The sequence below is a fragment of the Chelmon rostratus genome, chromosome 8, assembly GCF_017976325.1.
Source record: "Chelmon rostratus isolate fCheRos1 chromosome 8, fCheRos1.pri, whole genome shotgun sequence".
NCBI classification, from domain to species: domain Eukaryota; kingdom Metazoa; phylum Chordata; class Actinopteri; order Chaetodontiformes; family Chaetodontidae; genus Chelmon; species Chelmon rostratus.
The window spans coordinates 5154671-5174624 of record NC_055665.1 but is presented as its reverse complement, the minus strand read 5'-3'; the positions used below and the strand labels follow the sequence as shown (position 1 = coordinate 5174624).

General features: G+C 41.7%; 1 protein-coding gene across 1 annotated transcript in view; it reads left to right on the top strand.

Moving 5' to 3' along the window:
- LOC121610301 (inactive phospholipase C-like protein 2) overlaps positions 1–17075 on the top strand; it is a 35101-nt gene extending 18026 nt beyond the window's left edge. Inside the window, exons 3-7 of the mRNA XM_041942334.1 lie at positions 478–2961; positions 4220–4423; positions 8329–8404; positions 13360–13469; positions 15868–17075. Of these exons, the coding sequence (XP_041798268.1) occupies positions 478–2961; positions 4220–4423; positions 8329–8404; positions 13360–13469; positions 15868–16071 (3078 nt within the window). The 3' untranslated portion in view covers positions 16072–17075. The remainder of the gene's footprint in view (positions 1–477; positions 2962–4219; positions 4424–8328; positions 8405–13359; positions 13470–15867) is intronic.
- Positions 17076–19954: the final 2879 nt, after the last annotated feature.

The following is a 19954-nucleotide window of genomic DNA, read 5'->3' as shown; positions in this document are numbered from 1 at the left end:
TTAACTGATCCTCTTGTTTACATATAAAACCTTGATCTGAGTAGTAAGTAGTAACTATAGCTGTGAAATAAACTTCATGGATTACATGTATAAACAAGCATATATTGTAAATATTGAAGCAGAAATACCTCAAATTTGTGCTTAAGTATGGTAGTTGAGAAAATGTACATAGTTCTTTTTTAAACTAAGCTGGTCACACTTTTGTTTCTCTTCAGCTGTGAAAGATAAGGTGTACCAAATATTACTCTTTTTAGACATGATTGATTTGTCAAGATGGAAAACAAAGCATTTTTGGGCGAAACCCTTCTGTCTTTAAATTCCCAACTTTTCAGAAAAGCTGGAAAACTGTGTGGCTATATAGCTATAGCAACAGATATACATTATATTCCTTTAAGATGAAATAGTGTTTGTTTTATGTATCGTATGACTTTATCACCTCAGATTTTTAATTATACATTATGTTCCGTTTCTCTGCAGGATGGCTCAAGACAACGTAAAGAAAGAAAGAAGACAGTGTCATTCAGCAGCATGCCCACTGAGAAGAAAATCAGCAGTGCAAGTGACTGTATTAGTGCAATGGTGGATGGCACTGAGCTGAAGAAAGTGCGATCCAATTCTCGCATTTACCATCGTTACTTTCTCCTCGATGCCGACATGCAGTCGTTGAGATGGGAGCCGTCAAAGAAGGAATCAGAAAAGGCCAAAATTGATGTTAAATCCATCAAGGAAGTTCGTACGGGGAAAAATACAGACACTTTTAGAACTAACGGAACCTATGATCAGATATCGGAGGACTGTGCTTTCTCAATCATCTTTGGTGAGAACTATGAGTCCCTGGATTTGGTGGCAAACACTGCAGATGTAGCCAACATATGGGTTACAGGGCTGAGGTACCTGATCTCCTATGGGAAACATACCTTGAATATGATAGAGAGCAGTCAAAATAACATGCGCTCATCTTGGCTAGGTGAACTTTTTGATGAGGCAGACAGTAACAACAGCAAACAAATAACAATATGTGCTGCTGTGCAGCTAGTCAAAAAGTTGAATCCAGGACTTAAAAATGTAAAGATAGAGCTGAAGTTCAAGGAGCTTCACAAAGCTAAGGACAAAGTAGGCTCTGATGTGACAAAAGAGGAGTTCATTGAAGTCTTTCATGATCTATGTACCAGACCAGAAATTTATTTTCTCTTTGTTCAGTTCTCCAGTAACAAAGAATTTCTGGACACCAAGGACTTGATGATATTTCTGGAGGCAGAGCAGGGTATGGCACAAGTCAGTGAAGACACCAGCTTAGAGGTCATTCAGAAATATGAACCATCTAAAGAGGGCCAGCTCAAAGGTTGGCTTTCTCTTGATGGGTTCACCAACTATCTTATGTCTCCAGAGTGCCATATATTTGACCCGGAACAAAAAACTGTATGCCAAGATATGAACCAACCCTTGTCCCACTATTACATCAATGCATCCCACAACACATATCTGATTGAAGATCAGTTCCGAGGTCCCTCTGATGTGACGGGGTACATCCGTGCCCTCAAGATGGGCTGCCGCAGTGTAGAGCTTGATGTGTGGGATGGACCTGATAACGAACCTGTTATCTACACTGGTCACACGATGACATCACAGATTGTTTTTCGCAGCGTCATTGACGTCATCAACAAGTACGCCTTTGTTGCATCCGAGTTTCCGATGATCCTGTGTTTAGAAAACCATTGCTCCTTAAAACAGCAGAGAGTCATGTTTCAGCACCTAAAGAAGATCCTTGGAGACAAGATCCAACTAGATCCTCCAAAACCTGAGGACTGCTACCTCCCCTCTCCCTTTGAATTGAAGGGAAAGATCCTTCTTAAGGGTAAGAAACTGAGCACGAACTGCACTGCTTCAGAAGGTGAGGTGACAGATGAGGATGAGGGGGCAGAAATGTCTCAAAGGATGAGCATCGAGTCTGCGGAACAACAGACTATTGCACCCAAGAAATTCCAGCTGTCGAAGGACCTCTCTGATCTGGTGACCTTGTGCAAGTCTGTGGAGTTCAAAGATTTCCCAACATCTTTCCAGAGCCAGAAGCAATGGGAACTCTGCTCTTTCAATGAGGTTTTTGCCAGTCGCTGTGCCAGTGACTTCCCAGGTGACTTTGTTAACTACAACAAGAAGTTCCTAGCACGGGTCTACCCTAGCCCCATGCGGATTGACTCCAGCAACATGAATCCACAAGATTTCTGGAAGTGTGGTTGCCAGATTGTGGCAATGAACTACCAGACTCCTGGCCTGATGATGGATTTGAACATCGGCTGGTTCCGTCAGAATGGGAACTGCGGCTATGTGCTACGTCCAGCGATCATGAGGGAGCAGGTTTCATATTTTAGTGCCAACACTAAAGATTCTGTGCCTGGTGTTTCTCCACAGCTCTTGCACATCAAGATCATCAGTGGACAAAACTTCCCAAAACCCAAAGGCTCAGGTGCCAAGGGAGACGTAGTAGACCCCTATGTGTACGTGGAAATACACGGTATTCCTGCTGACTGCGCTGAACAAAGGACTAAAACGGTCAACCAGAATGGAGACAATCCTCTGTTTGATGAGAGCTTTGAGTTTCAGATAAATCTCCCCGAGCTCGCAATGGTGCGCTTTGTGGTGCTAGACGATGACTATATTGGTGATGAATTTATCGGCCAATACACAATCCCCTTTGAGTGTCTCCAGCCAGGTTTTCGCCATGTACCGCTACAGTCTCTGACAGGAGAGGTTCTGCCACATACCTGGTTGTTTGTTCATGTGGCCATAACCAATCGAAGAGGGGGTGGCAAACCACACAAAAGGGGACTGTCTGTACGAAAGGGAAAGAGGAGTAGAGAGTATGCCAGCATGAGAGTGCTATTGATCAAGGCTGTGGATGATGTCTTCAAAACAGCCCTGCTGCCACTGAGGGAGGCAACAGACCTCAGAGAAAACATGCAGGTAAGACAATTAAAATAAACTCAATTAAACGCTTACTCTTTTCACTAATATGTGTGTGTGTGTGTGTGTATACATATATGTGGTAACTGAATGACTTTTTTTCCATATTCTAGAATGGGAGTGTTTTTCTGTGAAAAGGTAGACTGAAGGAAATGTAACCCTAAATCAAGTATAGATTATAACCAGATTTACTACAAAGGATCTAGAGCATCAAACAGAAAGGCTCCCACTCTGGAAAGAGAAACACAAAACCACCAGGCCTGACTGAATCAGATTTAATCCAATCGTTATGTGCTGTGCAATAGTCTAAACAGATGCAGGGAGACATGTTGTCAAACATTGACATTCCTGTTTGAATAGTGGGTCCATGAAATAAAGACTCAAATATTCTAATGTGTACATAGGAAAGGGTTACAGTAGAATGGAAAAGATAACAAACTCATTGGATGCATGACATCTTTTTCACAATGTTCAGATCACTTCAGCTGTAACAGATGTCAAATATAGACTTTGGCAAGCTGTTAATATGTTTTAAGCAAAGCATTAGCTATTTTTAAGAGCTCTCAGTCCAGACAAACCCAGTGTCATCCCAGGTTTCACCACCACAGTTGGCACGAAAAGTCTTTTATGGTCACATGTGTGCCATATTTGTGGTTTTCAGTCCTCATTTGAAGTCTCTGTAAAGAAACATGACATTTTGAGAAATGCTGTACTGGAGTGTCACAACACTGTGGTTGGTCTCGTGTTGTGTTTCTCCAGGCATTGTATTAGGATGTATTTTGGTGGCCCTGTTTATATTTCAGTCATTGTGTGATAACACGACACTGGCCTTGAGACTATAACACATCTTGGCCATCCTGTCACAGTCTGTCCCGCCGGTTGTTTACGTAGGGTTTAAATTTGGCCTTTCACAGGAAGGTTAGGATTTGTGTGTGTGGATGTGTGTTTGTTCCATCTCCATGTGATACTAGTGTCTGTCCAAACAGCTTGAGTGTTTATGAGTAGCTAACAAGTGCCAAAAGTTCTAACAGGTATTAAGTGAGCTTCCAGCCACATCCTCTTGCAGGGTGCTACTCTGTGCGGTTGTGGTTATACGGTCAATGCAGATCCTTGCCAGATTTTAGGAACATGGAATATTAAGTTCCTTTTCAGACTTTCAGTAATGTTTGTCTTTAGACATATTTTTTGCTTGGCATGCCAGTATAAACCAGTATACCTGCATGCAAGCCCTGGTGTAATTTATTTTTTCTCTCTGCAGAATGCTATTGTGTCCTTTAAAGAGCTGTGTGGCCTTTCAGCAGTGGCTAACCTGAAGCAGTGCATCTTGGCCCTTTCCTCTCGACTGACTGGACCCGACAACAGCCCCCTTCTGGTGTTCAACCTTACTGACCAGTACCCTAACTTGGAGCCCCAAGGCCTACTACCAGAGGTCCTCAAGAAAGTCGTCACCACATATGACATGGTGAGTAGTAGTCAGAAAGATTTGTTCACTTTATTTGCACAGCAATACCACATGAAAGCAAATGTGATACAAGCAGCTGAATCAGATAAATTACCACAATTAAAACAGTTATACAAACCTCAATGAATACAAAAGATATGAGAAGCAAATCTGCAGAGATATTTCAATCTGCTGATGTTTTGAGGTAAGTGCACTTTTTCTTTCTTGTCTTCTCATGATTCTTGTGGGGGCAGCAGTGCACAGAGAAAAGCTGAACATTCTCAACATGGGAACTGTAGTTTAAGGGGGATGTGGCAGTGGTATCCATCGATCTGTATATATCTATCCATGAAAGAGAAAGAGAAACTAGCTTTGATTGCAATCATATCAATACCTTAGCTTTACTGGACTTAATTGGAACATACAGAGTTTGTTAGGTAATGGGGCCAGAGCTCTGTTAAGTAATAAAATCAATGTTCACAAGTTACACAACATGCAATTGAGGCCATTCCCAGACAAAGCCATTATCATCAACACATCCTGTTCTCTTACAATGATTCTCAACAAATTATGACCAAGTGGACTTTCCATCATTATTTCAGGCAAGAGGCAGAAATCCCCTGCAAAAGTACACTGGCACAAGCAACAAGTCAACTACTTTGAATAATTTCCTGTAAGATTAGATTCTGTGTTTCGCTTTGGTGTGTGAGCCCAGCAGTTTCTGGTGTCATACATTTACAATATACACAAAGGGAGAACAAACTGTACAGTGAAAACACATTGCTGAGGGCACACATGGTGTTGGAAGCTTAACATTAAATATTTTGTTTGATAAATTTGTAATTTAACTTGTCATGGAAACAATCCATGGAGGTCAGTGTAGTTTTTACGGCACATTTCGTCCTTTGGGAATCAAAAATGAACCTCTGAAAAAGAGGATGATGCGTACAGACTTATATGTAGACAGAGTAAGGTGACCCCTCTGCTCTATTCAGACTCAGGAGTGGAGGGCTAGTTAATTGGCCATGATGGAAAGAGCGACAGGAAAATTGAGTTGGACTGAAGAAAGGAGGAATTGACGTGCGTTTGGGGACCAAAATCGAATAAATTAAGAGCAAGGGCTTAAGTGGTTTGAGGCTGCAGGCCTTGATCATCAGCAGAGTGCCAGAGGAGACAGGGAGCAGGAACGTGCACAGCCGAAGGGGAGCTGACAAGTACAGAGGCATAAATGAAACGAGGAGAGCCAAACTTAAAGAGCTGTAAATAATTTATGAAACAGTACAATTAGAAATTCAGGCACTGTGTCAAAAACCACCACTGGGAGTAACCAGGCTTTCGCTTCCTAATTGGCAAAAATAGAATCTGGGTCTCCATCCCTGCCCATATGTGTGCTGAGGAAAAGGTGGAGAGATTCAGCGTGATGCCAGCTTGTGGTCTTAGATAACATGGTCTGATTTCTGTTTTTGTTCACAACAGATGAACTTAGGGCACAGCCTGCAAATAGAGATGAGTTAGGAATCCACAATGCATCTGAGAAACACTGAATCAAGACAAATACAAAGTCTGTATGCTAACAGTAACACAATTTTATTTTTTCTCTGGCACATCATTACAACTGTAAGGAAGTATTAGGCCAATGTATTATTATTTAAGATGTATTCCCCTTTTCCTCTTACCAGCTGCCCTGGATTCAACCCTCCTTGGATATTCCCATTTAGTTTTTACAAGTTACATGCACAATGGTGTTGTTCAGCTAACATCACCTTAAAAATAAATGAGCATTTGTGTCTCTTGTTAAATGTTGGTGATGATAATAGAACTCAAGGTACCACTTAGTCTTTAGTGTACAAATGGGGCAGAGTCCACCCACTTACCTTAGAATATGCCTTTAAATACATTTGAGATGCCGCGTCTGCCACCAGGATGGTAATTTCTTCTCCCATCAGGGAAGTAATCACAGCATGTGCGACAGCTCTAAGTGCCACAACTGCAGCTGCGGAGTGACAAACAGCCACAATCACTTAGTCATGACTGCTTGTAACAGAACATGGTGATTCACTGCATTGGTGTGTTAAACTGTATCTCTTCCCCACACAGTACACAATATTGGGGGTTGGACTGCATTAGGGGATTTTCTGAAGATAGTCTCAAGGCTATCTTCAGAAAATCCCTCACTAATTCTCTTTCAACAATATTAATTTTCACAAACAAACGTATGGATTTTATTTTTTTACTTTATGACTTCCTGACCCCGTCTGTGGCACTCAGACTCAAGTCTATTGGTTACTGTTAATGGCATAAATCTGAAGAAATGGGTCACAAATGTATGTATAGTAGTTTCACTTTTGTAAAAGGCTCAGTAATTTCTTCACAGAGCTGTGCACTGTACTTTTTATCTCCAGTTACTCAAACAGGAATAAGCATTACATGCGTTGGGGAATAATGCACATTTGATGCTTGTGAGTATTCCCACCTACAGGATGGTGTATGTGGGATTGACTCAAAATAAACTACAGTGCCCATGTTCATGGTAATGAAGGTACATGTCATCCATTTCAATTATGTGTTTTTAATAGTTTTTAGGCAAACAACAACAAAAAACAACAGGATCAAGTCATTGTTGGTTTTGGTCTTTTCATTGGTTTTTATCAATAAGAAAAATCTAAAATATCAGCACACCTTACCTTTGATGAAACTAAATTATGAAGGTGTTACTAATTCAGCGTTTGTTCACCTGTTTTTCTTTCTATTTTCCCTTCATGCTGTTCCTGACACCCACCATCCCCCACTCCCACCCTCTCTTCCCTCGCTGGCATGCTCCAGAGATCGATCTCAGGAACATGATGTTGATCACTGCTCTTTTTTTCACCGAGTGGCTTTGTTACACTGAGCTCGAATAAAATGGTGTTTTTCTTTCCTTGGCTTCTGTCTCGGCAGCTGAGCAGGGCAGCCTCGCTTTGTGATATAACCTTGCAGGGCACTTAAGTCACTTAGGGAGTCAATTATCACAATTCTGCATGCACAAAGGCCCCTCTAACCAACAGGCACTAATTGAAATCAAAAGCAGTGCAACATTTGTTGTAATATGTCATCTCCTTCACATGAACCAATGAAGCTATTACTAAGATAATCAGAGAGAAAGATCCAGATGGTCTGTCAGGAACCCTGTTCACTCTTAAATAAGCACTCGTGCTTATTTACGTCCTTTAGTGAGAGCCTACATATGCATCATTAACCTCATAAAACACCACTGTGCAGCCGTCCTTGTGCAAGGAAACCAAAGGTTGTTTTTTTTTTTGTTTTTTTTTTACAGAGGTGAGGGGAAGATGCGGTGTTGGCATTTAATATGTAAATGGATTCCCAAAGTCTTTGAGTCTGCCTTAATGGCCACCAGGAGAGTTTTAACACTCTGCAGGTCAGCAGAGTTTGCGCACTCAATTAAAGCTGAGCATAACACCACAGAAGCTAAACTTAGCATCTTTCACAGCTGCAGTTTCACAGATAACACGGCAGTGGTCTGCTTCAAAACGACTCCCATGTTTCCATTTTACTCTCATCATCGTATGACTTTGATTATCTGCCTGTTCTTTGAAAGAGATACTTCCAGAACCAAGTATGAGGACGGACAGTTATGTTTTTCTCCTGAAGACAAGACACTGTTCCTGTTTGAAAGGAAAAAAAAATGTTACTTTTAATAAACACCCTAATTGCTTGTCTCTCCTTCCCTCTAATTTTGGCTTTAAAAAATGCAATTCAGCGACCACGCCCACCGACGTGCCTGTAATAACAGCTTGTTTTTCCGAGCCCTCCCTGGATAGAAACACCCGGCCACCAGACGGAGACTGCTCCCTGCTTTATTGTGGGATGCCAGTTTTGCTGATGTGGAAAAAAAGGCAAATATGAACAATGTGTTTGTCTCCTTTCAGGTGATCCAGACCAGCAAGACCCTGCTAGAGAATTACGAAGGGGTGTATGACAGAATTCTGCAAACTCAGAAAGCAGGTAAGACATGCTCAGATGCAAAAAGAGAGCAACCATAAAAGGCAGTTTCCTGACACTCTGCTAGCTACTGAATGCTCCCCTATGGTCCCACCGTCTCTGTGAAGCCACACAGATCATACAGATCATTCAATAGGAAATTCAGAAGAACTGATTATACTTTGCTCATTTGCACAAGTGGAATTAGCATTTGAATCATGTTTAAGTATGTGATCCAGTCACTGTTTCCCTTTGAAATCGGTGGTTCAGACAGGTGTTTGATTCACACCAGTAATAGCCTCTGTGCTGCATTCTAATTATAAGGTTTGGGACAAGGTTCAGACAACATCAAAGCTGCAGTTTATCTACAGTTCTTCTGCAACAGACACTACATGCTAGTTAGACCCTCATATGTATATTTCATGAGTTTGTGCAGTCCTGGATTTCTAGCAAATGGTGACATAATGACTTCATATGGCCGGGGTAAAATAAGCCCTTTCAGGCTTTCTTGGAAGAAAAGTTTGATTGGCAGCTCATCAGTGACGGTTTTGCTGGATTCAAGAATATGCACACACGTCCTCAAGAGGGAAAATACATTCATAGGATGTTGTCAAAGGAAGGACAGCGCTCTTCCTCTGCTGTCTTTTAACTGTGTTCCTGTCACTTTCAGAGGTCAGTCTTTATTCTGCACCGGTTGTTAAATCTAACAAGTGTTGCATTCGATACGGACGTATGGATAAAACCTATAAATGAGAAGAAATCAATTTTGACATTAATGTACTTCATAATGCAGCACTTTCTGGCAATGAACTCTATCTAAGTAGAATAGAAGGCAAATTCATCAGTGAGTAAGCCTGCTGGAAGTGAGGAAAGAGGGACCATCATTACCACGGCTCAGCTCAGCTTCAGCTTCATTGGTTTCCAGATGGATGACTTATAAAATATTCAATTTCTATTGTCTTGGCACATCGCAGAGGAGGACTGTGTCCTTTAACGAATGTGGATGAAAGGCTTCATGCTGTTATTTTTTTCCTTGCTGTTTTCAGTTTGACCACCTTTCAGTCCTTAACAATTACCAGCCAGTGGCTTTGGGATAAAGATGTGCTTGAGCTGTCTGGCATCAGAAAGATCCCCTGAAGTCTCTGCTCATGTCTGTGCAGCTAGGACTCTTATTTTGGCCATTTTCTATGCGGCTCAGATTTAGATCGGCTTGGTGTGTTTCAGAGTGAAAATGGCTACTGTATAAAATGAGGGAGTTGTGTCTCTGTACTTTAATTAGAATCGCCTTGTTAGTCTGTACAGCCTTCATCTGCATTTTTACTCCTGCTATTTTCAAGAGCTGTTTTTCCAGCAGTTTACAGAGCTACAATATTAGTAGAAATTATTTATAATATGTACAGTCTAAAAAATGTGTTGGCTCAACACATTAATATTACACATTGTTTGATTCATAGAGCACATGCACAAGCATGGATTGTCTACTGTTGTGCTGTTGCTGTCTACTGTTCTACCTGTTGCTTATCTTCCGTGGGACTAAGTAACTGTTTTGAGATAATTTAAAGTATTTTAGCCTGGAGGGGAGGTCTGCCAGACATTATTGGATCTTGTTCTACCTCATTACTTACTCATCATTACAAAATGGCATTTCATTATCAGTAGGTTCTGTCTGAGGGCAGATGACACTCCATTTCATGAGTTGTGCATTTGGAAGCACAGTAGGATCTGATGTAACTATCCTTTGTGCTGCACATTGTGTCGTAGCCCTCACTGATAAATGCCTTGTCAGAGTGAATCATTCTTTATATGAAACAATAGTCAAATGAATAACTCTGCAGTGAGAAAACTCAAGCAGTCCAAACCTTTTTTTCCAAGAGCTTCCACAGAAGCTTTGTGGGGCTTTTGGTCTCAAAGCACCATTATATATGATTATCTAAAATCAGCTGGAAGAAATTCAACAGCCAACAATTGCAAAGTAGGACACAACAGATGGCAAACTGATGAACGTGAACATTGACTTGTTTTCCATCCTGAAGTGACATAATTTTATCCCAGTGGTGTGTGTGTGTAAATACATGTTTGTATTTCAATATGTGCACGTGGCATGGTTTCATGCACTTGTCTGTTGTGTAGAAACTGGGTCAGTACAAACCCAATTCCCCCTTTACAGCAAGCGGAACGTTCCAGCAGCAACAGCTATTAAAGTTGTGAATAATCCATCACATCAGTTCAGACAGGGCCCCCTTTCCCCTCCGAAAAACCCACACAAAGGCATTGTCAGAGAACACAGTCAGGTGTTTGCAGCTCAAACATGGATGTCACTTCCTGAACCCGACACTCACTTAGGTTCCAATTAGCATTCAGGGCAGCTGGATGGCTGAACCTGCTGCAGACTAACAAGATCAGTACAGAAGATGTTCTCAAATGCCAAGTGAAAAATTATGGCGTGCAGAGTAGAGCCGCAGTAACATTTTGCAGAGGACAAAGCAAAAACAGCCAAAGTTAGTGTTACACAAGTTAAAATACTTTTTAATGTTGATTAGCTGTGATCATTCAGCTTGTAGGGCAGTGCATGAATATACTTGATTGTTCATGTTTTTGAGGTTATTTGTCCTGACCTCCATTTTCTCCTGGCAAGTGCTATATATTATGATTTGTCAACAAATTTCAACCAGTCAGTTAATTGTTTGTCAGTTTTCAAGCAAAGATGCTAAACATTCGCTGGTTGTAGCTTCTCAATGTGAGCATTTCCTGCTTTTCAGCAATATATGCTATATGATGGTAAATTGAATATCTTGGGTTTGTCAGACAAAACAAGTAATGTGATGCTGTCACATTGGGCTGTGAGTGTTGTTTCACATTCTTTTGACGTATTATCGACAAAATGGTTAGCTGGTTGAGAAATTAATCAGCAGATGGAATCAATCATGAAAATAATCAATATGATACAGCTGTTAATGTGATTGTTATTGATTAATCACCTTCAGTGTTCTCTCTTCTACAGTATGAGAGGATACAATCTTCTAATTTTGAAAGATTTATCAATGATCAATCCAGTGAATAATTCAGGTCATGCTCCTCTGATCTTCCACCCCATGCTGTAGCTATTTCATGCTATGAGGCGCACAAGCATCAGCCTTTATTGTACAGTTTCTGTCTTGCAGCATTGCCTCACAGAGATCAGCGTCTGAAATACCTCGCTAAGAATGAGCTTCCCCTTTATTGCCTGCCAGACTCCATAAAATGTTGCTAGGCAACCTCTTGTGTGTGTGTGTGTGTGTGTGTGTGTGTGTGTGTGAGAGAGAGAGAGAGAGAGAGAGCGAGAGATAGAGGAAGCTGTGCACTTTCTTCAGCACAGTCATGGTTCATGTGCACAGCAGCAGCTCTGTAGTTATAGAGTACCGGCCTAAAATTGAAGAAATAATCTGACATGTTGGTTAGAACACAGGAAATGGGAAAAAAAAAAGAAAAAAAGCATGTGTGTGATGTCAGGTTCCAAGATGATAAATGTGCCAGATCTGTCAGTACACTGTGCCTGTTCGAGGTTATATTCACGCCTAGGAGGCTCTAAAACAGCCCAACCCCACACCTACTACAGCGATTTCACACGAAGGGGGTCTCTCTTGCGCACCATGTTTCCATGGCAACAGCACCAACAGGGGCCAGGACCGACTGTAGCCGATACCAGAGAAGAGGAAACGCGTGCGTTGTCCGTAGGAGTTTCCAGTGCTGAAGTGTGTTACGTAGATGTGGGCTTTGTGCGTAGTAAGAACTCTGCTGCATCTCCGTTCGGTTTATTTACCTCACGGGCCGTGGTTGCCTGTTGCTGCAGTGTCAGTGCTGCACTGTACAGCCTACTCAACATTAAACATGCCCTTACTCAGACTCAGAAAGGGAGAGGAAGAGAGGAGGTGGGAATGCTCCTCAGGAGATAAATCCCTCCTCTGTTCCATGCCTTGATGCTAATCCACAGTGAAAGAACGTCATGTCTGTCTGCCTACACCGCATCTCTCCTCTGCTTTTCTCTCTGTTTCCGGGGCTCTTTATTTTCCCTCTCATCCTGCCTCACTGCTTCCTTCAGCTCTCCTTTTTGTTTTCTTCTCTGCCTTTGAGTTATCTTGCCTTTTTGCTTTCTCTTCCTTTTTTTTAACCAATTCACCACTTTTTGCCTACTGCTGTCCTTTGACATCCCATCAGCACCTCATTGGGATGTGCCACTTAGCTTTACCCTCCACTTGCTAACATTTCACTCCAGGACAAACATTTCAGGGATATGACTCTGAAACAAGGTGTTGCTGAAGGACGGCATACATGCTCAACAAGCTGTTCCTGGACAACACAATTGACATTTAATGTATCACTGAATGGATTGTTAGAGCAAGTGGGAGACCCAAGAGAAACAGGATGTATCTTGCAGTGTTAGCTGGTACTTGCTGAGTATAAATTAACTTTGTCACACTTTCTCTACCATCATAATGTCTTTTGTCTCAATCGAATCTGCTAAACAGAAAATGGTGAGAAACATTAGCATTTTGAGGCAGTTGCTCGTATAGTTTGACTTCTTCACATCTTAAATCGAATCCTCAGGTTGTCTCTTTAATTCGTTCAGAAGTTCCCACTCGGTGTCTACTTCTTTTAGAACTGACATGCAGTGCACCTTCTACAGCAAGCTATCTGTTTCTGGCTATTATCACACTGCAAATGCACAGTAGGCAGAGAGGAAAACTCCACAGCCAGAGGATCTCTGTACTGTCTTCCACATACTCGACCCTTCTGCTGCAGGAGCAGACTGTGAAATGTTGACAGTGCATGCCAGTGTCTTCGCTCTAATGTGTTTCCTCACAGTGACAATAGGCTTAGCACCCAGTCACATCTCCCAGACTCCAGTCACCTCACAGCTACTCCTCTGTCTCACAAGCCAAAATGAATTCCAACCATAAAGACTGACTCGACACTCGCTCTCATCTGTCTGTCTCTCTCAGCGATGGAATTTCACGAGAACCTCCATAACTTGGCTGTGAAGGAAGGGTTGAAGGGCAGGAAGCTGCACAAAGCGGTGGAGAGCTTCACATGGAACATCACCATACTGAAGGTGAGATTTTCATTCACCACAGGCAATACACTGGTGACCACTGTGCTACCCCAACATGTACTGTTATCTGTATTTTTCTGGGCCACATTGCTCACTTTCCGATACACACACAGATGATCTGAGGTCAGGGTGAGTGGCCGTGGGCAGTATTGCTTGTGGACTTTTCCAGTTGGTGTTGTAGGAATGTTACCAGTGTTAATCAAGTTATATGACAGCTTCTGTTAGGTCTGGGCAACAGACTAGATTCCAAACACAGTTGTCATGAGAAGTGTGCACATGAGGGCTTGAAAACAAACCAGAATGACTGAGGGCTTGTGGGATGCACAAAGTCTGCTTTGTGATCCTTTGTGGCTGGTATATAATAGTAAATCCTGTGTCGAAACAGTTCCGTATGAGTAAGGTTTCATTTGTATAAATTACCGGCAACCACCCTGTAAGTCAGACTGAATTGTCGTTTGACTTGGCCTCATTCGTTCACTGTACTCATGTTATTCAGAGTCCTTTTCATTCATGAAGCACATGACATTGATGGCTTCATCTAGCTGTGAAAGTGATGACCTCATGTCATTCAGGCATAGGCGTCCATGTTTGTTATGGCTTCATCAGGGATGCAAACTCATCAGGAGTGAAAAAAGGTGAGAAAGATAGTAAGCCGCTACTGGGTCCAGGGTAGAACATTTTTGAAACATTAGCATTAAAATGTGAATTTCCATATAATTTTATAATGAGGATTTAGGGAAAATCTCACACTACAATAAATGTTATATTACTGCTACAAAAGCAATGAAAGCAATAAATTGCTTTACTGTGGCTGTGGTAACATGCAGGTAGAGGAACTCACAGAACTGGAGTTACATCCACTAACTACTATTTACCTCACTATAATGCCGACTCCAGTAATACAGAGATGTAAAAGGTAGCATTAGGAGCCCCACACACCAATTTCTCTGTTGTTGGCTGTAAGAACCAACACAGAACCCAGTGGATTAACTCCATGGATATGTCTCCACGACAACAACTTCCATGTGACGGTGACATCACGTACCAATCCTTGGACTGATGCCTACAGCGTCTCTGCTACAGGGGAATACAGACAGGCCAGCTTGAGTTTACTTGATGGAGGGTGAGGAGGGAGAAGAACTGATCCTGAGGGATTTTTGTTCTTTTTCTACAGTGGTTTGAGTTATTCAATTTTGAGTTTGCAAGTTTTTCCTGCGAATGTGCACGGGTCTAAATTGACCATAAGAAAAGCACAGTAAGCAATTGCTTTTTGTTTGTTTTTGTTGCCATATTGGTTTTGGAGCAGTGATCAGAGCTCATTGTTTAATTAGTAATTAATCTGGTTGAGCAACCCTTTGTTTGATCACTGAGATAACAAAGCAACAGAATGAAGTTGGTTCAGTGTAAAAATACAAAACATCAAAAGCTCAGATTGAGTGAACTACTTTTGCCCTGTTGCTGTTGTGTTTAGCTTGCTACACTTCTCAGGGAGTGAAGCTTCATTTGGCATGTGGCGTTTAGAGTGACAGGAACACTTGTTAACGTTGGACTCCATGGAAAAGACCAGACTGTCATGATTAACATTCAATAAATCAGAACAACTCAACCTTAGCAGGTTAATTAACACTCCCAAGCTTGACATATCGTCATTTAACTTAAGCCAGTCGAGGTCATCATAACGATTCTTACCTTAAGGCATGCGGGCAGTCAGAATGGGACCTCTCAGAGACAGCTCACTTCAGTCTTCACACCTGTCCTCGCAGACCCAGACTCCTCCATCCACAACGCAGACATGGCAGGACCTTTATTTTGATATGATATTTGGCAGTTGTTGTGAGAGACAGAGCAGAGCTGCTGAGTTGGAAAGAAGTGATTTAGTGATGGTTATTGGAACTTATTCTGCCTTCAGCCTTCACTGGTGACCACTGTAGATGTGTCGAATGATCGACTCTTGCCCTGCACCCAGAGGGAGAAAAGTATTTTTATTGACTGATGTGACATGGGAAGGACTGCCTTTGAATCAGCTCATTTAGGGTGTTTTCTGATTCACTGATTTGATTTTTTTTGATTGTTCATAAAATGTAATTAAATGACCACTGCTTAAGCTGTGCATTTAATTCCGCTCGGCGTATTTAACCATGAGCTGCTCTGGCCTTTACATTAATGGGATGACATTTAATTCAGACTTGTGCCGTGTTGGAAATATTACTAGGTCCGATCAAGTAAGATTACCATCATGACTTCTGCGTAAAAATTCTTCAGAGATTACAGACATAAGACAGAGACATATAATTTCCATCATATTTACTACAAGGTGCCAGTCTTAACGGGGCTGAACCAGATTTCAGTTTCCTGTACTACACTGCTGTAACGCTTTGGTCTCTAATTACCCCCTCAGGGTCAGGCAGACCTACTGAAGCACGCCAGGAGTGAAGTCCAGGAGAACCTCAAGCAGATCCACTATGCTGCGCTAACATGTAACCTGTGTAAAGGCGGACCAGCAGGTGGCTCCTCCGGCTCCGAGTCCAAGAGCAGACGGAGCCTCGAGGCCATTCCCGAGAAGGCCACCGGGGAGGAGGAGCTCACTGATGAGGACAACTAAAGATCCCAGGTCCTGCTCTGGTGCTCTCCTGGCATCCACCTTCAGACCTCTACTCTGTTCCTGCCTCCTGAGCTCAAAACCCAAAGCTCTCTGTGTCTTTATCCTGGCATCATGGCTCCACACACACACACCAGTGTTTTTCCACATTCCATCGTCTACATTCCTGTATCCCAAGCACAGCTGTAACCTCTCAGACTTCTGCCTTGTAATCATCAATAAAATGCCACCACGACTCTAGGACACAAATCCTACCCGAGCTCAGATCACACAAGGTTTAGAGAAGTTTGGAAAATTACTGTCATTATTTCTCAGTCTTAAAATGTTTAGAAGCTGCACTGAAGCTGTTTTTTTTTTTAAACATCTGCTACACATCTGACGCTGCAGCCATTGTGTGCACACATCATATAAATACATCCAGCAAAAAACATAACTTTTGGGGAAAATGCTGAAAGGGACAATGTGTGGAAACACTGATGGTGATGATCAGTGTATAAATCTTTACTCCCTCACATAAAACTCATTAACCTACTGTCTTAATGCATTCGTTTGTTGCCCCCCCCCTTCATTCCTCTGACCAAGTCTCTCATTCCCCGGAACAGTTGAGTGGACGACCAGCCACGTGACCATTTAAGACATTGACCTACTGTTCAGAGACAGTGCACTTCTACTCAGCAGAATGGAGTGTTAACCAAGGAGGAAAAAAAAGGAGCCCTTGGATTGTTGTAAGAGATTTCTTAAAGCACAATTTTTTTGGAGTTATGAATGTAACGGGACAGAGGAAGCGAGGAGGGAACGGAAGAAGTGAAGAGCGGATGGAAACTTCATGAATGAGAGTAAAGAGCTGTTTACAATACTGAACTGTCCATGTTCTTGTCTGCCAAAATAGTATAATATACTATGTGTATATATGGAGTTTCCTGTTACCTTTTTTCTGCAGAGTGCATCATTTTATTATTGTATACTTGGAAATATAAGATTTATTTTATAAAAGATATATGAACATGTCTGTGGAAAATGGGAAAAAAAAAGTTTTATTTGTCTGTAGATGCGTGTATCTGATGACGAGGGTTGTCACTAGAAAAAGTGACCTGAGTTTTCCTGGTGGAGAGCTCGTACATGGCGAGACAGAAGGACTAATAGTAGAATGTATTCATACCATTTGGGGTGCAAACAACAGCAAAGTCTTAAAAATCACAACCAGCAACTGCATGAGAAGGAACCACGACCGGGTGTTGATAACACACACACGTTTTCATATGTCAGCATTTCATTTGGAAAAATGTTAGGCCTTTATTTTTGGGGCATGATCCTCCCATTTTGGGAGAGTTTGAGCCAAATCAAGTGAATGCTCTTATTGTTGCAGCAGTGGGGGGAAAAAAAAAGGAATTTCACAGTTACTTTTTGAAGTCTGCATCATATAAAAAGGTGCCACATTTTTTATGTTTTTCTCCCAACCTAGTTCACTCTTATTTAAAACACGCCAGTGAGAAATCAGCTCTGGCTGGTTTAAAAACTCGTTCACTTGGTTCAGTTGTCTTTCTGAGCAGAGTGATTGAACACATCTCGCAGGAAACCCGCGTGATGTGTCTGGATTGCAGACTGTGAATGGGAGGTCATGTACAAACACAAAGACTGGTTTCATTTTAATTGTGCAGTTCGAGCTATTCATTGTTTAAAGATGTGTCTCACTGTCTAATACTCATGAGCTTTGCCGTGTTTCATCTTGCAGTTCGTCTGTGTTGAATGCAAAGTGCAGATCATCCGCTCGCAGTGTTTTTGAGGTTTTGTCTGGGGAGCCACTGAGCAGCACGCGGCGAACAGCTCACGCGATTCCCGTCTGCCAGACAAATCACAACACTTTGATAACCCTTTGTAAGATTTAAACTCAGGTCTGGTGAGATGGTTGGGATAAATAGGAACTTAGCTTCAAAACCATTCCTGGTGACAAAGTATTACATCCACAATTACCCTGTGATTTACAGTAATTGTGCCATATTAGTGGTAACTAAAACCTACTGCATCAGCTGACATGTAGGGAGTGAAATAAGAGTTTTAATCTTTTATAATGCCTTTCCCCACATGTGCTTCAATAGTGTCCTTGCTTGCTTGCTGTTCATGTAACTGTCCATATTTGTGGCTTCTATTTCAAATGTCATTAGTACTACTACAAGTTTTACTTGCTTCCTACTGGTTGGACAAAGGATGCTTAAAGATGATCAGTATATGCCATCTTTACACGAGCTACACTCAGTTGCCACCTAGCTAAAATGAACCCAGTCTAATACAACAGCTTTCAAGAAGTGCTACCTTCAGGAAGGTTAGCACGTTCTGTGTTTGTCAAAACTGCTTTAAAGAGAAGTCGATTTACTTTTATGCTCACTCTGGAGGCGGTAGTTTGTGTTGTCGGTGAGGTTTATTGAATTATTCGGAGAAGGGTGTCTAATATTTGGTCAGCAATGTGATGAGGGTACGCTGAAAATGCGAAACACCAAATCCAATTAAACTACAGTCTCCAAAATGAGCAACGAGCTGAATCAACACTGCTCTGAAACAGTTTGGACAAACACTGAACATTATAACCTTCATGATGGTAGGATTCACTGCAGGACTGCTATTATTTTTTTTATTTTTAGCTAGCTGACAACTGATGCACATGAACGTGCAAAAGTCAGTCGCAATGATTTGAGTGAATTGAAATCTTTCTGATCAAAATTGCAATTGGGATTTAAAATAGAATTATTTCTGTAAATTAAACTACAGGCCTGTATTTGTGATCTATGTGGTATTGATTAATTGACAACGAATTAAGTAGCATTGTGTTGATCTCTATAAACAGATAACATAGCATATAAACTTAACGTAAGCAAGGAGCAAGAATTTGGTATGAGAAGTGATCTGGTTTCCGTTTGTAGTCCAAATAGTACTGACCAATCACGGTTGAGCAGGCAAAGTAAACAGTCCGCGTGGCGAGCAAAAGAAGCAGAATGCAGTCCCACTACTCATCAGCTATCGTAGCACAACAATTTAGCCTTTCATTGTTCCTGCTTTTTTTTTTATCTGCACTCAAATGCTGATATCTGTTTATAGGGATTAATGTTGTCTTTGCGTCTCAAGCTGCTAATCGGACTGGAAACAATTACCGGTGCACAAAGATGTCTTGGCTGCTTAAACCAGAGGCCCAAAACAACGGCGGTTGCCCCCAGAGGTTAAGTCATCTTCAGATGATATCCGGCGGGCATTGCATGCACCGTAGCTTCCTGAACCAATTGTAACTAGATTTAAAGGTGATGAAGCTTAAATCGATGAAACGATGTGTTCTGATGTCCTTAAAGATCCATCGTTTGCAGTAGTTGTTCAGCCCCGTACAGTAGCTATAAAATCTAAAAGAAAAACATGGTAGTAGATCCGCAGTTAAAGGCCTTCTTCAAGTCTGTACACATTAGCCTTAAAAAGTAAAGTTGGCATAACTGTAGCCAAGTCTCGCCTTAAAGTATTTCCATGGATTTTTTTAGGCCATGTTCTTAACATGAATTAATCAGAAATATTCATCACCAGCAAGAACTCAACTGCTGCACTCCACTGAGGAATTTCCAAACGTACAATAATTCTTAGCCTCTTGACAAAAGGTATTTGGACTGTTGAACGAAGCCCAGGCATTTTTTAAAATGTTCGTATGTAGCTCTTTCACCCCCCCCACCCCACCCCGCTCACAACTTTGTGCTCTTTGGTTTGAGAAACGTTCCGCGCCTGCAGATCAAAGACCCCCCCGACAAGACAAAAAAAAAAAGTCATCTCTGAATTTCAGCGCTTTGCCAGTCGGCGTATTTGTAATTGTTGTTGAGAGGATGAAAAAGAAGCATTTCAACTGTACTCCGGTCTCATC